Source organism: Cyprinus carpio, chromosome A6 (genome assembly GCF_018340385.1).
Source record: "Cyprinus carpio isolate SPL01 chromosome A6, ASM1834038v1, whole genome shotgun sequence".
NCBI classification, from domain to species: domain Eukaryota; kingdom Metazoa; phylum Chordata; class Actinopteri; order Cypriniformes; family Cyprinidae; genus Cyprinus; species Cyprinus carpio.
The window spans coordinates 32,481,693-32,498,569 of record NC_056577.1 but is presented as its reverse complement, the minus strand read 5'-3'; the positions used below and the strand labels follow the sequence as shown (position 1 = coordinate 32,498,569).

At 39.0% G+C, this 16,877-nt stretch overlaps 1 protein-coding gene across 1 annotated transcript; it reads right to left on the bottom strand.

Moving 5' to 3' along the window:
• Nucleotides 1-2,031: 2,031 nt before the first annotated feature.
• Nucleotides 2,032-15,897, bottom strand: LOC109085815 (NFX1-type zinc finger-containing protein 1-like). Its single transcript, XM_042759077.1, has 15 exons — nucleotides 15,752-15,897; nucleotides 14,290-14,375; nucleotides 12,723-14,191; nucleotides 12,330-12,616; nucleotides 11,862-12,100; nucleotides 11,572-11,694; nucleotides 11,099-11,247; nucleotides 9,653-9,796; nucleotides 8,549-8,651; nucleotides 7,686-7,948; nucleotides 6,716-6,855; nucleotides 6,278-6,578; nucleotides 5,998-6,108; nucleotides 5,455-5,550; nucleotides 2,032-5,323 (listed from the first exon to the last, which is right to left on the bottom strand). Exons 2-15 carry the CDS (start codon nucleotides 14,354-14,356, stop codon nucleotides 2,870-2,872), a joined length of 5,946 nt encoding a protein of 1,981 aa, XP_042615011.1. The 5' UTR covers nucleotides 14,357-14,375; nucleotides 15,752-15,897; the 3' UTR covers nucleotides 2,032-2,869.
• Nucleotides 15,898-16,877: the final 980 nt, after the last annotated feature.

Here is a 16,877-nt window from a genome sequence, read left to right as displayed (position 1 = left end):
AGGCAATTTTCTCAATATTTAGATTTTTTTGCACCCTCAGATTCCAGATTTTCAAATAGTTGTATCTCAGCCAAATATTGTCCTATCATAACAAACCATACATCAATGGAAAGCTTATTTATCAATTTCGAAAATTTGACCCTTATGACTGGTTTTGTGGTCCAAGGTCACATATAATGTTAAAATAGAACTGGTACATACCTAGGGGTGCAAAAAAATTTCCAGTAAATTTCGGAAACATTTTGGAGTTTTGGAATATTCCAGGTATTTTTTGAAAGTTTCTGGAAATTTACTGGAAATTTTCCACCCCTTTGCAACCCTATACATACCATGGTACACATATGATATCTTAATTATACCATGGTACTGAACCATTACCATATTCAAGGTCTTCCCAGCTTTTTTTCTTACTCGAATAACACGATAAACCCCCTGAAATGAACATATTTAAATAAACATAATGAATAATTCTGTAGCTCAAGCAAGTAAAATGTGATTGCATAAATGTAAAAATTATTATTATATATTTTTTTGTAAATATTTTATCATTAACTTTAATTATTTTTTTTAGTTTTAAATAATTAATAACTACATTTCATTTGGTTTAAATAATGTATTTTTTTATCAAATTAATTTAACATTTACATTACTTTGACATAATTTTGATCATAATAACTAATAATCTAACAACCACACGGTTGGGAAACCCTGTCATATACCTTATAACAAACAAACAAACAAAAAACATGGTATTACTATGTTAAAACATAATACCACTATTTTTTATGTTTTATTTTTTATTTATTTTTTATTTATTTTTTTGTTCTCAGCAGCTGGAATCATATTCAGCAAGTCACAAATTCAACCAGAATCTGACTTTTCTTTCATTTACGCTGCCGTAATGTGTTTTTCTCTTCTTTTGCATGCTGAGGTAGCCTCACCGTCCGATCTGTGTGACACTTAAACGATCCTCTCCATTAAAAACAATTACACATTGTGACGAACAATCATGCATTGATGCTCGATCCCTCGTGCGTCAGACTCGAGTCCTGTCCTAATCTGTCCTTGAATTCAAACAGAAAATAAAAGTCACATCCATAATGAGCAGATGAGTGTGAAGCCATTAAAAATCAACTCCTGGAAACTGTAACCTCATGTCAATATTGCATAAATCTGCCAAAATGCTGTGTTGATCGGTGGCAATAGTAAAAGCTGTACAGCTAAATTAATGAATTGTATTAATTAGCAAAACAACTTTTGTCATCATCATCGCTCAGTGTTTTATCGAACATTGCTGTCTTTTATCATATTGCTGTTACCACCGCCAATGCACAAAAGCAATAAAGCACCAAAAGATTTATTTTTTTTCACAGTTAAGGGATGTTTCTAGGCACACGTGAGGCATTAATCTAATGCAAAAGAATATGCATTTTGCTTCACTTGCTTTTTTCAGGCCTATAAAATCACCGGCTGTAAATACTGTCCCTCAGAAATATGCTTAAACTTCTGCTTGCTCTTCCTTCGCATCCTGACACAACAGTTTTTGTCGTTGTTGTTGCTTCTCCACCCCACCCCCTGCTCCTGTGCAGAAAGTGCCGACTTCGCATTCGGGTTTATGTTATGACAGGACGACATTCATCACATAATGAACTGATGTAAGCTGCTGGGAAGCCTAAATGGAAGCGTCCCAGCAGCTCACAGACTGGACTCACGCTGTAATTAAGGCAGAGAGCTCAGGTAATGCTTTATTATTAGGCAGATATCAGAGGAGAATGAACCTGCTGAAGTTGACAGAGACCAGTGTGTTTCTTGATGCAGGTCAGAGTCTGACCGTACATGAGAGAAAGCACAGCTTGCCTTATGCAGAGCGTACATGTATACTGACTCTGTTCCTGGGAGAGTTGTTGACGGTACACTGCTGCCACCTACTGAAATCAAGCCAAAGATGAACGTTAGCAAGTATATACTTGAAACCAAGACCTGAAGGCGCATGCATGAAATCTAATGAAACATGAAAGGACACACATTTTAATCAAAACGTGATTTTATTAAGCAGATTTATTAAGTGCTCATCTTCTGTGATATGTTTCATAACATGTAAGCTAATATTTATCATTGGTGGTTTATCTCATTGATCAGCATCGTGCATGTAAGCTTATCTGGATCAATGAGATTTAAGTACTTTAGCCATATTGACCAATCAGCATTCAGGACCACAACTATCTATCTATTTTATAAGACTGATTTATACTATATATACTAATAATATATACTATACGATATAAAAACAAGCAAATTGTGCATATTTTATCACTGTTATACTAATTCTGTTATGTTTTTAAAAGCTAATAAACTGAAATGTGCGAAGCACCAAGCACGAAATGTGAGTAAACAAATTAGTAGTTACTGTTCATTTAGCAGGCAGATGCAACGATTTTGACTCTCATGTCACATTTTTTTTATCTGACATGAGCGAATCAAGTATGATCTGCATCTTATTTTATTATTAATAGAAAATTTGAGTTATGAACCCAAAAGTCCAGAATATATCATGAGATTGACTAGTTGTGCACAGAAGAACAACAAATGTACATACAGTACAAGCAGAAAAAACAACAACAATAACATAATTCATCACAGGTATAATATTTTGCATTGTATCTGTTTTGTACCTGTGATGAATGATGTTATTGTTGTTTTTTCCACTTGTATGTACATATGTTGTTTAATTCTCCCATCAGTGGCAAGTGTGGAGAAAAGGTTCTGCTAAAAGATGCAACTACAGCCTGATTAAAAACAGCATTTCATGATTTGTGTTAACCAGATTAATACCCTATCGGCAGATAGAAGACAACAGTACTTAAGAATTTCAATCTTCAATGTTTTGCAGGTCAAAGTTTGCCAAGTTGGCAGCATCTGACCAGGCAGCATGCTGTGCGCCATCCATCTCAGTCGCCACAGCATTTCCCTGAATGAGATTGTGATTAGTGCCTCCAATAGCAGCATGGCATTCAGGACATTTGCTTTGTTGCATAGCACCCCCACAATCACCGATTGCATACACATGGCCGTTGGGACATTTGTACCAATGGCCTTTATTCAAACCGATGGCTTTGAGTATCATCACCCTCTCTTCGTCGGTGATGCCCAGGCCGCTGCGTGGCAGTTTGGTGTCCAAATCCGTGAACATCTGCTTGACTCTACGTTCTAGACCCTCGGAGAAAGGCAAAGTGTCCTCCAGGATCTCTCTTAATTTCTGGACCTCAGTGCCATAAATTATACTTTTGGCCGGTGACATGCCACAGCGCACGTTGAGCTCAGCAAGGTAGGAGAGTCTCTTCAATTCACGGTCGAGATCTGCAATCTGCTGGTCTGAAAACCTCTGCGTCGGACGTAAGAGGAATTCCAAGACTTCTTCAATTTTGCTAGAGAATGGCTGAAGTTTGTCCAGAAGGGGAGTCATATACGCAGCTTGCATTGCTTTTAGTTTCCCAACACTCTCGAGATAGGTCATCAAGTTCTCGAGATGCCAAAGTTGTTGGCGTGAAAGGTCCTTTGTTTTAAACTTATCTTTAAGATGCAAAAACTCTGGGCCAAGATGAATCCTCAAGTTCTTCTTCCCAAGCAGTTGCAATCTAAGGGCTTCCTGTTGTTGCTTGACAACATCCGACACACCATTGATCTTCTCCTTGACCATCTCGATGGCTGCCAGGCTGCGGTTGATGTGAGTGCCATACCGAAGGTTTCTACGAATGGGAGTGCGACACCTTGGACAATCCTTGAGTCGGATCGCCCTTTGATCCAGTTCAGCGTCTTGGTCTTCGTCAAGATTCATGTATTGATCCATTCCTGTAGCTTCGAACAGGTGCTTGCAATCATCAAGCTGAATGAAACAAGCATCCGGGTCGTCTTCATTGCCGAAGAAGATCTCCGTGACCTCATCCTTATGGCAAATGCGACACTTATTGGGACAAGGGTCTCCGCACAGACCTATGCAGCGGTGTCCGCAGGGCAAGGTGTTGTTACAGGGAACAGAACAAGGCGGACGGTCGCATGGTTCGTGACACAGCTTGGTACAGCTGTGGTGAGGGCACTGCCATTCGCAGGGTTCGTTGCAAGGCGCGCAAGGCTGACCGCAAGTCTTCATGCAGGCGCTGTGGACGCAACGGTTCTTGCAGCGAACTGAACACGGTGGACAATCTCTTACACAAGGCTCCCGACACTGATGAGAACACACCAGAGTTTGTTGGCATTTGTGGTTGCATGCTTTGTGCAGGCGACCTTGACAGCATCCATGGCAAGTTCCTGGGCAAGGGTGGCCACATTCCAAGGTGGTGCCACATTTTGTTCTGCAGTATGTGTTCCTTTTGGGATCACTGGAAATGAAGCATGGTTCTTCCTGGACGTGTCCACATTTCAGCTGCATTTGAACTGTTACCTTGCACTGAGCGGTGCAGGACTCTCCACAAGCTGCCTTGCAGGGATGGCCGCAAGGGAGGGTCTTTTGGCAAGGCTCTTGACAGACAAATTTCGCAGGGTCTAGGTGGCAAGGCACCCTCTGACTATGCTGGCATGACGGAATGATCTTGTCTAGGGGTACCTGGCATTCACCACATTCTTCATAACAGAGACGTGTACATTTGTGCTTCAGATCACACAGCACCTTCTGGCAGTATTTCATGCACTTGTATTCCTTGTGTTCCACATCATATGGGTGGCACATACGGGTGCACACGTGGCCACAATCCAAGCGAAATTGGCAGGGCTGATTGCAGCCACCTTCGGGGGCACCTCTGAAGTCATCACTGCAGGATGCGAGGATCTGTTTATCCGGATGGTTCTGACAGCTCAGCGTCAAAGCACGACCCACCTGACCATGCTCTCTTAGAGTGTGAATGATGTTGCTCCACAGCGTAACAGAGCTGAGCATGTCCATATTTCCAATACAATAGAGACCCATCTTAGCACGAGAAAGGGCTACGCAGACACGGTTTGATATGTTCAGGAAGCCGACTCTCCTCTGTAGATTGCTGCGCACCAGAGACAATATGATAATGTCGTTCTCCTCCCCTTGATATTTGTCCACAACGTGGACTTTGACTCCAGAGAAATTCGGAGAGGGCATGAGCTTACGTAGACAGTGAAGCTGTCCTGTGTAAGTCGTCAGAATGGTGATCTGAGAAGGCTTGTAGTCCTGTAACAACAAGTAGCGGCAAAGCGCGACCACAAACTGAGCCTCGTGAGGGTTCTGGTGGCTCCGTCCATCCTTAATCTCTTCCTCAAACTGACTATGATCCACGAAAAAGAGATTTGTCAGAAGCCCCTGTGGACCAAAAGATGCAGGTGTCAAGTAGATGATGGTAGCCAAATTACTTTTTAGCAAACTGAACTACCAGAACTGATGTAATATTATGATAGAGGGTTGTGTAATTGTTTTTGCTGAAATTTACGTACCTTAACATTGTCATACTCCAGTACAGAGGGGTGGTTTTCCAGTGTTTCATAGATATGAGGAGTCAACAGTCGAGCGATGCTTGGCCTCATGCGATGCTATAAATATAAAACAGAATTGTTGTTCATGTTGTTTTAGCATACGGTTCACTAGAGGAATGACTGACATCAGTAAATATGTAATCAATTGGGTTGCACTTTATTTTACAGTACGTGCACTTACCTGTACTTACCTAAAGTACTAGATAATATAAGGTAACTACATGGGTTAAGGTTAGGCTTAAGGGTAGTTTCAGGGTTAGTACCTAGTTATAACAAGTACACACACTCAAAAAAAAAATGCTGGGTTGTTTCAGTTCAGCTTTAGGTCAAATATGGACTAACCCGACCGCTGGGTTAAATCGTAAACCCAAAAGTTGGCTTAGTGCATATTTGACCCAAAGTTGTTGTTTTTTTTTAGAGTGTACAGTAGTATGTACATGTGGAACAGGACTTGAAAATAAAGTGCTTCCCTTAAACAGCTGATGTAATAATACAGAAACTAACCTGGTAGTTAAGGCGCACAAATGGAAAGTTGACTCTGACAAGCCTCTCAAACATCGACACTTCCAGATTGAAATTCTTGGCAAGTTCATACACTGTTGCACTAGGCCTCAACTGTGCAGGTTGAAATACATAAAGACATACGTTAACACATGAAAGCATCATGATATCTTATTACACATGCAATAAATCAACCTAGTTAATTAACCTGATTTGACATTACCAAAGAAACCCATTTAGAAAATTATTATTATTTTCATAATATAATATAAGTGCTGCCTACCTGTTGGTGATCCCCGATCAGGATGAGGTGCTGGCAGGCTTTGCTGAGGGTGGTGATGGTGTGCGCCTCCAACACCTCCGCCGCCTCCTCCACGATCACCAGTCTGGGCTGCAGCTCCTGCAGAGCCTGTCTGTATTTAGCCGCTCCTGTGGTGGTCATACCGACGACCCGAGCCTGTCGCAGCACACACAGATCCTCGCGACGCCGGATTTCATTGAGCCTCTCCGCGGCGTCCTGATACACCTGCTCAGAGGTGAGGGCCTTAGTGCGGAGATCAGTCCGATAGCGCAAAACCCAAAGCCTGAAGGAGAAAACATGAATCTAATTTAGCTGATTTAAAAGATTAACATCTTAACATGTTAGTGCACTGGTCTGGCTTAAACAAATTTGTGGGTAAATGCTGCCATCTAGTGCAGGGAGTGTGTATGTGCGTCTTACCGATACAGTCTCCATCTGTCTTTCAGACTGAGTCTCCACACATCCATGGTTTGCCTTTCTTGATGTTCACTCATAGCTGAAGTTTTCGTCAGCTCTTTTTTAGCCATTTGCTTAATTTTTTTCTTCTGGTGGCCTTGAATCTGAACACACATCAGGAGAACAACAGCACTGAGCTCATCACAACACCACACAAATGGTGAACAGCAATGCTTTTACAATCAACATGAAATGACATTCCCAAGCCACTTTACTTCCGCAATATAACTATTTCCAAGTAAAACAGGTTATTTAAATTCTTGCATAACCCTGGTTTGTATGATGCTTTTTTGCATTTTTGGAGTTTGACAACCTTAGGAAACAACCTTTAGGATTAGGATGCAACCTTTTCACTGCATGCAAAAAAATAAAAATAAATAAATAAAAAAGTAGCATGAATTGTATGATGAACATGATGTGGAACATAAAAGGAGAGGCTGAGTAATAACCCTTTAAAAAGTACAATTTTGAACATTACATCTTAAATATACAATTTTTTTAGATTAAAATTTTTAATATAAAGAGACCACAATGACATCTCCCACTCGGAATCAAAACCTGTAGATACACTGAAAGTTTGATTTACATCAAAATAATAATGATGACAATCATTTTTGAATCATTTAAAATTATTTTAAAAACCCTTTTTAATGGTTGTTTTGCCTTTTCTAGTTCATTTAAAATAGTCCTACTCTGTTACAAATCATTTTTAAATGTGCAAAAGTTCCATGTTCTCTCAACTAATATAAGCGTATAAAAATAGTTTACATAATATTCAAATTTTTTCCCAACATATATCCAACAGTTTTTAAAATAATTTTTATTTAATAATTAATTCTTTAATGTACATATATATACTAAATATTTTATTAATACAATGTAAACTGTTTTCAATAAAATATATATGATTATATTAATGGACGAAGTCTCGTACCTGCCATTCCTCTTGATCAGCATGACTCTGACCATGACGCTGATTCTTGGCTGCTTGTTGTGGTTCAGGATCATTCAGGTTCATAGCCAGCATCAACTCAGCCATGTCATCGATGTTCTTCTGATCTTGTTTCAGCTTTTTCCAGTTATTATCCCTGTGCTCCGCATCCACCACTATCCTCTCAGCCTGGATCAGATCCGCCTCTTCATCGATTTCTATCAGTTCTTCATCATTCAGCTCTGCCTCGTCTTCATCTGCCATCTCTGAGAAAGAAAGAGAGAGCTTTGTAATGCTGTATTTCCTGTCAATTCTTCTGGTTTACATTCATTGACTAGAGACTAGTTGAAATTTGTAATGCAAGCCTTGCAGTTTGTAATGTTATTTGTAATGTGTCCTGATCTCAGTTTATGCTTTGTTTATTTTTCTTTTTTTCTTTCTTTCTTTATCAACATGCTGTAATACAATTATTTATTGCATGATGTGCTTAGTGTTAATAGGAGACAAATACAGGCCTCAGCCAGTAGGGGACCCCGATGAGCTGCAGAAAAATATATTACCTGCACTGTATTTACGCCAATAACTGAGAAATGCAGAAAACTGTGTCTTATGAATAGTTTGGCAGTTTTTGCATTAATTATCAAACGATAATAAATACTGCATCTCAGCGGTGAGAGAAAATCATTGCACATGAAGGAAATGCCATAGAACAGCCATTCTTTCTTGAATGAGCATGTGCAGCAAGAACTGATGTTGTGGAAGAATTTTCTTCAAGGGAAGCACAATCCACGGTTTATTTTACCTCTTATAGAACATAAAAAGATAAATTGTTGCTGACATTGTGGTTAGTGTATTAGAGTCTCCACCTGTTAGTTGTGGCCCCTGCAAAAAACCAGAGAATCCGATGCCGAGCCACTCTGCGATCATTGAAGGCTTCTTTTTCCCCACACTCTCAAATCCATCCATCACCTAACAAAGAAAGAAAGCACATTATACATATTTCAAGTCACACGATTCATGGCTTGATGAAATAATAATCAGAATTTACTGAACTTTTTGACAAAATAAATAAAAAAATTTTTTTTTTTTTTTTTTCTTTTTTTTTTTGCATGCGTTAGTATGTATCATATATGATGCAGGTCTTCATGGTTCATATTGTCACTATATCTAACTAGGCATTTAAAAATCATATTACAAAGACATTATTGTGATACTATTTTAGTAAGATGATATTTAAATGCTTATTTTTTTAATCATCAAAACATATAATCCAATGCAATACAATGATGACTTGAGAGATTAACAAATAAACGTTGCTCAAAACCCCGATGATCATATTCGATACCCACATTTGAACGTTTTTTAAAAAATAAATAATATTATAAAATATACAATTCAATACACCATCAATATAAAAGTTATTCTGATATTTACTTATAAAAATCAATAAAGACACGTGAACTTCGAGCTGAAGGTGGACGTTTTTCACAATTCGACTTTTAATAAAAAAGCATAAACTATCAATCGTATGACAGAAGACATGGATAAGATTGTGTGTAAGGTTTTACAGCAAAGTTTTGATTATGATGATAATTTAGAGGCCTTAAAAAATGTGCATAGCAAATTTGACACAGTAGATTTGTAATTTTAAAGCAGGGTCCGAAATTGACAACTGCCGAGTGCCAAATGAGGTTTCATTGGGAAGTGCAACATACTACACTGTTTAAAGAATGATTGTCTGATTTTAATGGATGCAAGTGAACCAAATCAAATGGGATATTAAAAACCATCAAAGAAAAAGCCAACGTTGTTTTTGTTAGCTTGTGCCATTGCTTAGCTCAGATGTTCAGGGAACAATATCATGCTGCAAAATATAGCTTCAAGGTCTGTATACACTATTTATGGATGGCATGTCTGACAGCTGTGGCAAAGCATTTCAGAGCCTGTGTGTATGTGCGGCAGACACTCACTGGCTGAAGACACAAGCTGTCCCAATGCTGAGGAGACATGTATCTCTCCAGGAAGTCTTCTCTGAGGACGCCACGCAAGCTGCACTCCAGCTGAGCGGACTGTCTCTTTAAGAGCTCCTCTGCAGCCTCCATCTGTGTGTAGATCTGAGGACATACAGCACAACTCGTTAGAAATATCATTCATATATTATAAGATGCACTGGCGCAAACTTGTTTTCAGAGAACTGAAATGAATAACAAAAACATGCGTGACCCTGGAGCACAAAACCAGTCATAAGGGTCCATTTTTCGAAATTTAAAAGTTTAAATATTTCCAAATTAAGTTCTTTGCAATGCATATTATTAATCAAAAATTAAGTTTTTATATATTTACGGTAGGACATTTACAAAATAGCTTCTTAATATATCATATCTTTACTTAATATCCTAATGATTTTTGGCTTAAAAGAAAAATCTATAATTTTGACCCATACAATGTATTTTTGGCTATTGCTACAAATATACCCCAGAGACTTAAGACTGCTTTTGTGCTCCAGGGTCACATATGAAAATACATGTTATGCACATGCCTGATAGCATGCATTTAATCTAATTATCAAATTAAACATTATATTAATTCTATATTTATTTAGATTTTTTTTAGAACAGTTTATGAAAAAATTAAAAAAGGTTTTCATAATGTATTCACTCTTGTGTAATTTCAAACATTATTATTATTAATATTATCGTCGTTGGGTGCTTATAGCAGGGTTATTATGTTTAAAACTAAAATTTAAAAAATAAAAAATAAAAAATTTAAAAAATAAAAACTTAAAACATTTAATTGCTTGAAATAAAGTAAATATTAAATTAAATAATATAAGATATAAAGACAAACTTATTTTATTTTACTAGTTGGCAAGGCCGCATTTCTCATTTTCGTTTAGTTTAACTTAAAGTACTAAAAATAACAAAAAATAAATAAAACTGAAATAATAAAAAAATATATATTTAGACATTTAAAAGACAAAAACTGATAAAACTGACAAAACACAAATTTACTAAAACTTTAAATAAAATGAAATGAAAACAGAAAAATAAATATAAAAATACATATATACATATATATATATATATATATATATATATATATATATATATATATATATTATATAACATATTAATAAAAATTACAAAAGTATATAAATAATACCAAAATAACACTGGCTATTAATTATTTTTATTCTATTGACTATCCTAGGAAGTAATAGTATATAATATAATAAAAATAATAATTAGTAAATAAAATAAAATATAACTGAAGTAAAATAAAATAATTTATAACTGAAATAAAATAAAATAAAATAAAATAAAAAAATAAAATAAAAAAAATTAAAATAAATAAAATAAATAAATAAAATAAATGTCATAATGAAATCAGAGCTATGTCCATGATAGTGGGCTCACTTCATGATGGGCTCTCCTCAGGTGCTGTGGTAAATTTTTGCGGAAGTTTGATGCCCTGGTCAGCTCCCTCAGACCAAAGGGCTTTAGAGTTTCACTGTTACTTCGTCCTCCAACTCTTACAATGCCCATTTTTAAAAATCCATGGATGCCTGGGATAAAAGTTATAAAATAGCTCATAATATCATACATGAAGCTGCAGAGTTATCTTTTACTGGACTAGAATGAACTCTCTGGAGAAGCCATAAAGTCCCTTAAATGCTTAAAAGAAAATCTTTTCTGAGACACATTGCATGTAAGATTACAGGTGTCTTTTTATCACAAACAAGAACTCAGAAGTAGGAGTTTCTTTCCACTTTATCTTATCGATGGCTCTAAGAAGCAACTGAGAGACCTACCCATACTTATCTACAAAGAGCTAAAAAAAGCAACAAGATCTTATAAATACCACACAGATATAGATATTAGCACCGTACCTTCCAGAAACTGGTCAAGAGCATGATTGGTGTAGCAGACCACCAGCATAGGGCTACCATTTGACCAGGCCTCATGGTTGTTTAGCAAAGCCTGAGCGATCTTCAGGCCTACATGCGTCTTCCCTGCGAAGAGGAAAACAAACAGGATCATCAACTTTTCCAGGTGTCTTTGCATTGCAGAAATAGGTTGCATCTATTAAGCTGTTATAATTAGCTTTTTTGTGCATATGCAAGTTGATCTCGAGAGTACCGCAATGGTTAACAGCAAACCCTAGACACAGATAAGTCACCTGTTCCTGGTGGTCCTTGTATGATGGCCACTTCATTGGTTAAGGCCAGTTTAAGTGCTTGGAGTTGGCTTTCATCGAGACCCACTTTTTTCTCATCAGGCCAGGCGTGTGGGGTCAAGGGGTTGAAGGGTGGAATCTTCTCCTGCCCTTCTGCCATGATGCCAGAAAGATCGTATGACCTTCCTTCCACCCGAAGGTAAGCTGGAGGATCTACGTCTGTGTTGCAGTCCACTATGTACCTAAAACAACAAAAGTGTGCGGTGTGGTGTTTACCAAGGTAAGCATGACTATTATTATTGTTCAGACCTGGAACTGACGATACAAAGCCTTGGCAGCGAGTACTTTTGACTTAAAAGGAACCACCAAGCAACCACAAAACAACACTCTAAAAACCATTTAAGAATACCTTAGCAATTCTCTAGTTTTGCACAAGTAAGAAATTATTACATTTACTTCAATTATGCATACCTTTGAAAGGGAACATCATTCTCATCTTGCTCCTGGAGACCTTCTAGGACATATCGGTAGGCCTCAAAGTAAGCCGTGGTCTCGACCATCAGGAAAGAGTCCGAGGGCTGAATCCTGGCCAACGTGGCCCTGCTCTCAGAAGAAAAACAGAGATGCACCTGTCCCTTCCTCAGCAGCGTTGGATCCCGATCGGCAACAGTGGCGAACAGGAAGGTTTCGAAATTGTCCATGGAGAGACAGACAAGGGATCCGTAAATAAGACGCTTGGAATTTTCCCACCGGACAAACTGTAAGAGAAGATTCAATGAAATAAAGTGATAGAAGGATCAATGGTGGAAGGACATAATTGGGAATGCATGGAGTTCTTTCAGACAACTTGTGATTTGTGATTACCTGAAGAGGCCGCGGGTCAAACTGCACTTTGTAGGCGATTCCTGTTGGTGTGCAGAGTGGCAAAACCAATCGGGTGTCAAAGTAGACTCTGATGTCATTAAAACGCCTCTTTTTCATTGGTATTCCATCGACAGTCTCACTGTGCTGGTTCCTCAGGATCTCCTTGACTCCCTCTCTAAGCGGCCTCACAAAATCTTCACGCAGAAGTCGGAAGTGTGTGTCTAGATAGATGCGTGCATTCTGAAAGCTTTGAGACATTATGTTGGGTCTCAGGAATGGCTTTTGGTCTAGGTGGAACTCCTCAAGGGTTGGATAAATGCTCATGGTCCTGAAGTCTACTTCCCCAGGCGGGGCATCCTCGTCAGCTGCTAGGAAGGAGTAGTTATCGGAGCGCAAGGTGCCTTCCCTTGATTTCTCTTGGAGGTGGGCCACCAAACCCTGCACCCTCTCCAAGTCTTCATCAGTACTGGGGAGGATATCCACACCAGAGGCACGCAACTGGTTGACGGTCGGTTTCAAAAGCGCCACCAACATTGAGACTGACTGTATAGAGCTCTGGGGAAACATGTTGAGAACTTCAGAGAGAAGGCTGATGATGTTGCTCAGATGTTGGGGATACTGCTCCCTTCGAGCTTGCACGTAATCCGACATCATTCCAGTCACATGATACGGCAGAATGTTACGGAAAAACGGAGAGTCTTTGACGGTGCCAGCCAAGTGCAGCACGATCTTGCGGTCAATTCGAGACCCGAAGGCCTTGCAGAGAACTTGACAGACCAGTTGCACCAAGTCGCTTCTCATTGTACTGTCGTCAAGCAGATTCTTGAGCCCTGTGCTAGATGAAAGGGTGATGGCCACCTCGGATGCTTCTCTCTCCAGCAGGCCTTCAAGCATTTTATACCCAAGTTTGCGCGTTTCAGGGGTGCCGTCTCTCCCTCGTCCTCTTCCTCTTCCATTTCCACCTCTACCTCTCTGAGTTTCTACTCTTCCTCTTTGAGGTTCTTCACCTTGTGGACCAACTCTTAAATCAGTCATACTTCTACTAGTTTGTTGGTGACCTGTGTTTTCAGGGCGGTTGCTTGGATGTAAAGGGGCTGGAAGAAAATAATTGGGCAAATTTTGTTGCATGAACCCATAAACAGGTCTTCCGAATCCTCTCGAGTGGCCTCCCCTTATCATTGGGCGGTGGACAGAGTTCCAACTTGGCTTCCCTTGTTGCTTGTTTTCTTCTCTCCTCTCTCCTCTGCCCCTTCCATCTCCTCTTCCACCTCCTCTTGCACCTTGAGCTTTTTCATCGGGTTGTCTTTCCCATTGGCTGTTTGTACTTCCACTGGCTTGTTGGTGACCTCGACCCCTTCCATCTCCTCCTCTTCCTCCTCTTCCTCTCCCCTCCCCTCGGCCACCTCTGCTGCTTCCTCTGCTTCGACTGGGAGACCTGCTTGCTTGTCTTTGACCAGGCACGGAACCATCTGTTGCAAACATAGAAATTATGGTGAATAAATACTAAGGATGCATACTGACCAAGTTAAATAAGACAATGTAAAGAAGTAAACAGAAAGATCTATACCTCTTCTTTGAGGGCCACTGGAGCCGCCTCTTCCTCTTTGCTGTCCTCCTCCTCTTGGATTGAACATGATGTAGCAGTTAATATATCTGCAGGGCAATTATACCAATACAGTAAACAGAAATATCTGAGAATAATTCTTCTCTGTAAGACATATGCAATATCGTCACTCCACTCTAGGTGGATATCTGGTTGAAACCCTGGATCTAATGCAATGACTTCCACACATCTCTCACTAACTTTGGTACATTTCTTGAATCACCCTTAACATTCACAAAACAGTAAGTGTGTGCATTTCTTGAAACTTTGCATACACGTGTAACCTCTCTCTCCCGGGTCCTCGCCGCCACACCTCACCCTCGCTCCGAGAGGGCCTCGAACCCGGGTCTCCGGCAAGGGAGGCGGACGCACTAACAAGGAGGCTAAATGACTGCAGCCACTAGAATCAGTCGCTAGTGCGTCTCTTGAGATCAGGGGAGTGAGGTTTACCCTGCACACCAGCACCTACTTGCTGGCCTCCGTTACACTCACCCCCCCTAAACCTCACTCCCATCCGGGTCACGGCACCAATGTAACCCCTCTCTCCCGGGTCCTCACCGCCACACCTTGTACTCGCTCCGAGTGGGCCTCGAACCCGGGTCTCCGGCATGAGAGGCGGACGCACTAACAAGGAGGCTAAATGACTGCAGCTACTAGCATCAGTCGCTAGTGCGTCTCTTGAGATCAGGGGAGTGAGGTTTACCTGCACAGCACCTACTTGCTGGCCTCCGTTACACTCACCCCCCCTAAACCTCACTCCCATCCGGGTCATGGCACCAATGTAACCCCTCTCTCCCGGGTCCTCACTTTATATCAGAAAAGTAAATATTATGTCAATGAACGCACCAGTGCCATCAGAATGACATATCCTTGTGCTACTGTTTACAAACTAGACATCAAAATTAAATTGGACAGGATTCACATTTATGCTTTTACTGTTGGTCTCTCTCTCAAAAAAAAAAAAAATAGTACAATGTCATTGCGATACAGAAAAGGAAAAAAACACAAGATTCTCAAGACCTGAGAGCAATTCATCTATACAGTATGGAGAGAGAGGGAGAGAGATACAATAACGTTTATATATATATATATATATATATATATATATATATATATATATATATATATATATATATATATATATATATATATATATATATATATATATATATTCAAATGCTTTATCATAATGTTACAATATATTGTAAAATGAGAATATTACTTGCGTTATTCTCTCTTTAAAAATATTTCTAAATTAAATGACTGCGTGCTACTCTGCTACCGGAAATGAGCAGGCTAAAAAAACAACACGCAAATTACTCTTTTGAGACGAGGAAAAACAGTAGCGGCAGAAGACACTAGATATAACATATAAATAATAACGTAAACAAAGCGATTCTTGTTTAATATGATCTCAAGCACTCGCCTGGGTTTGGTGTCTTCGGTTGTAGCTCGTCTTTGATCTCTTCAGTGGCTTTAATGCCGGTTTAGTTTCGTTTCTCGCGGCTGTGGGCGGATCAGCAGCCGGTTTCTGTGAGTCAGAACCGAAAGTGATGAACGGAAAACTAAAGTTGCTTTCCGTGGAGAGATTTACAGATATGAGCTACAGGGGAGACATACAGCTCAATAACAATGCATTATTGCATTGTGCATATATGCCATTGGTCATATCAGTAAACACTTCATTGGGACAGAACTTAAAATTAATGAAAATTATAATAATAATAATATTAATAATAATTGTCCTAACTATTATAGAAGTGATTATATATCGTTAAAATAAAGTATGCATTTCCTTAACTTTGGTCATATCAGTAAACAGTTCATTAGCAACAGAACTCATATAAACTAAAATGAATGAAAATAATAATAATAATAATAATTGTCCCAACTATTACAGAAGTGACTCAATATCTTGTTAAAATAAAGTATGCATATCCTTAACTTTGATCATATCAGTAAACAGTATTGGCAACAGAACTAATTTAAATGAAAATGAATTAAAATTATAATAATAATATAATTTTCCCCACAGCTAAAGAAGTGATTCTATATATTCTTAAAATAAAGTATGCATATTCTTAATTTTATCATAGTTAAACAACAACCTACATTTAGTGTTGCATTCACTGATCAGTAGTTTGCAAACACAATCTCTTTAGATCTTTAAAGACCTTCCTGTCTCTTTTGTATTAAATCAGCTGCTTGAGACGTTTCACGAAAACTGAAACCTACTTGGAGAAAATGTTGTGGCTTGAATGCAGAGCACTGATGCAGATGCAAAGCAAATACAAGCCTGTGCAACAATGTGGTGAAGGTGGCAAAGCCCGGAAACTGCTGTTCCATAACAATTTATCTAATTTGGCAGGACAAAATAAATAAATACAGGCTTTAAGTGTGCAAAACTCATGCAAACATGACCTGCTGTGATAAAAGCTTGACTGTGGAGAGACTAGCGGTAATAAAAGAGAAAATCCTGAATAAAAGGAGGCACATCTGAGAAGATACATCCTGTTTTTAAACTGAGAAAACGTGTCAACGATCACGGTCTG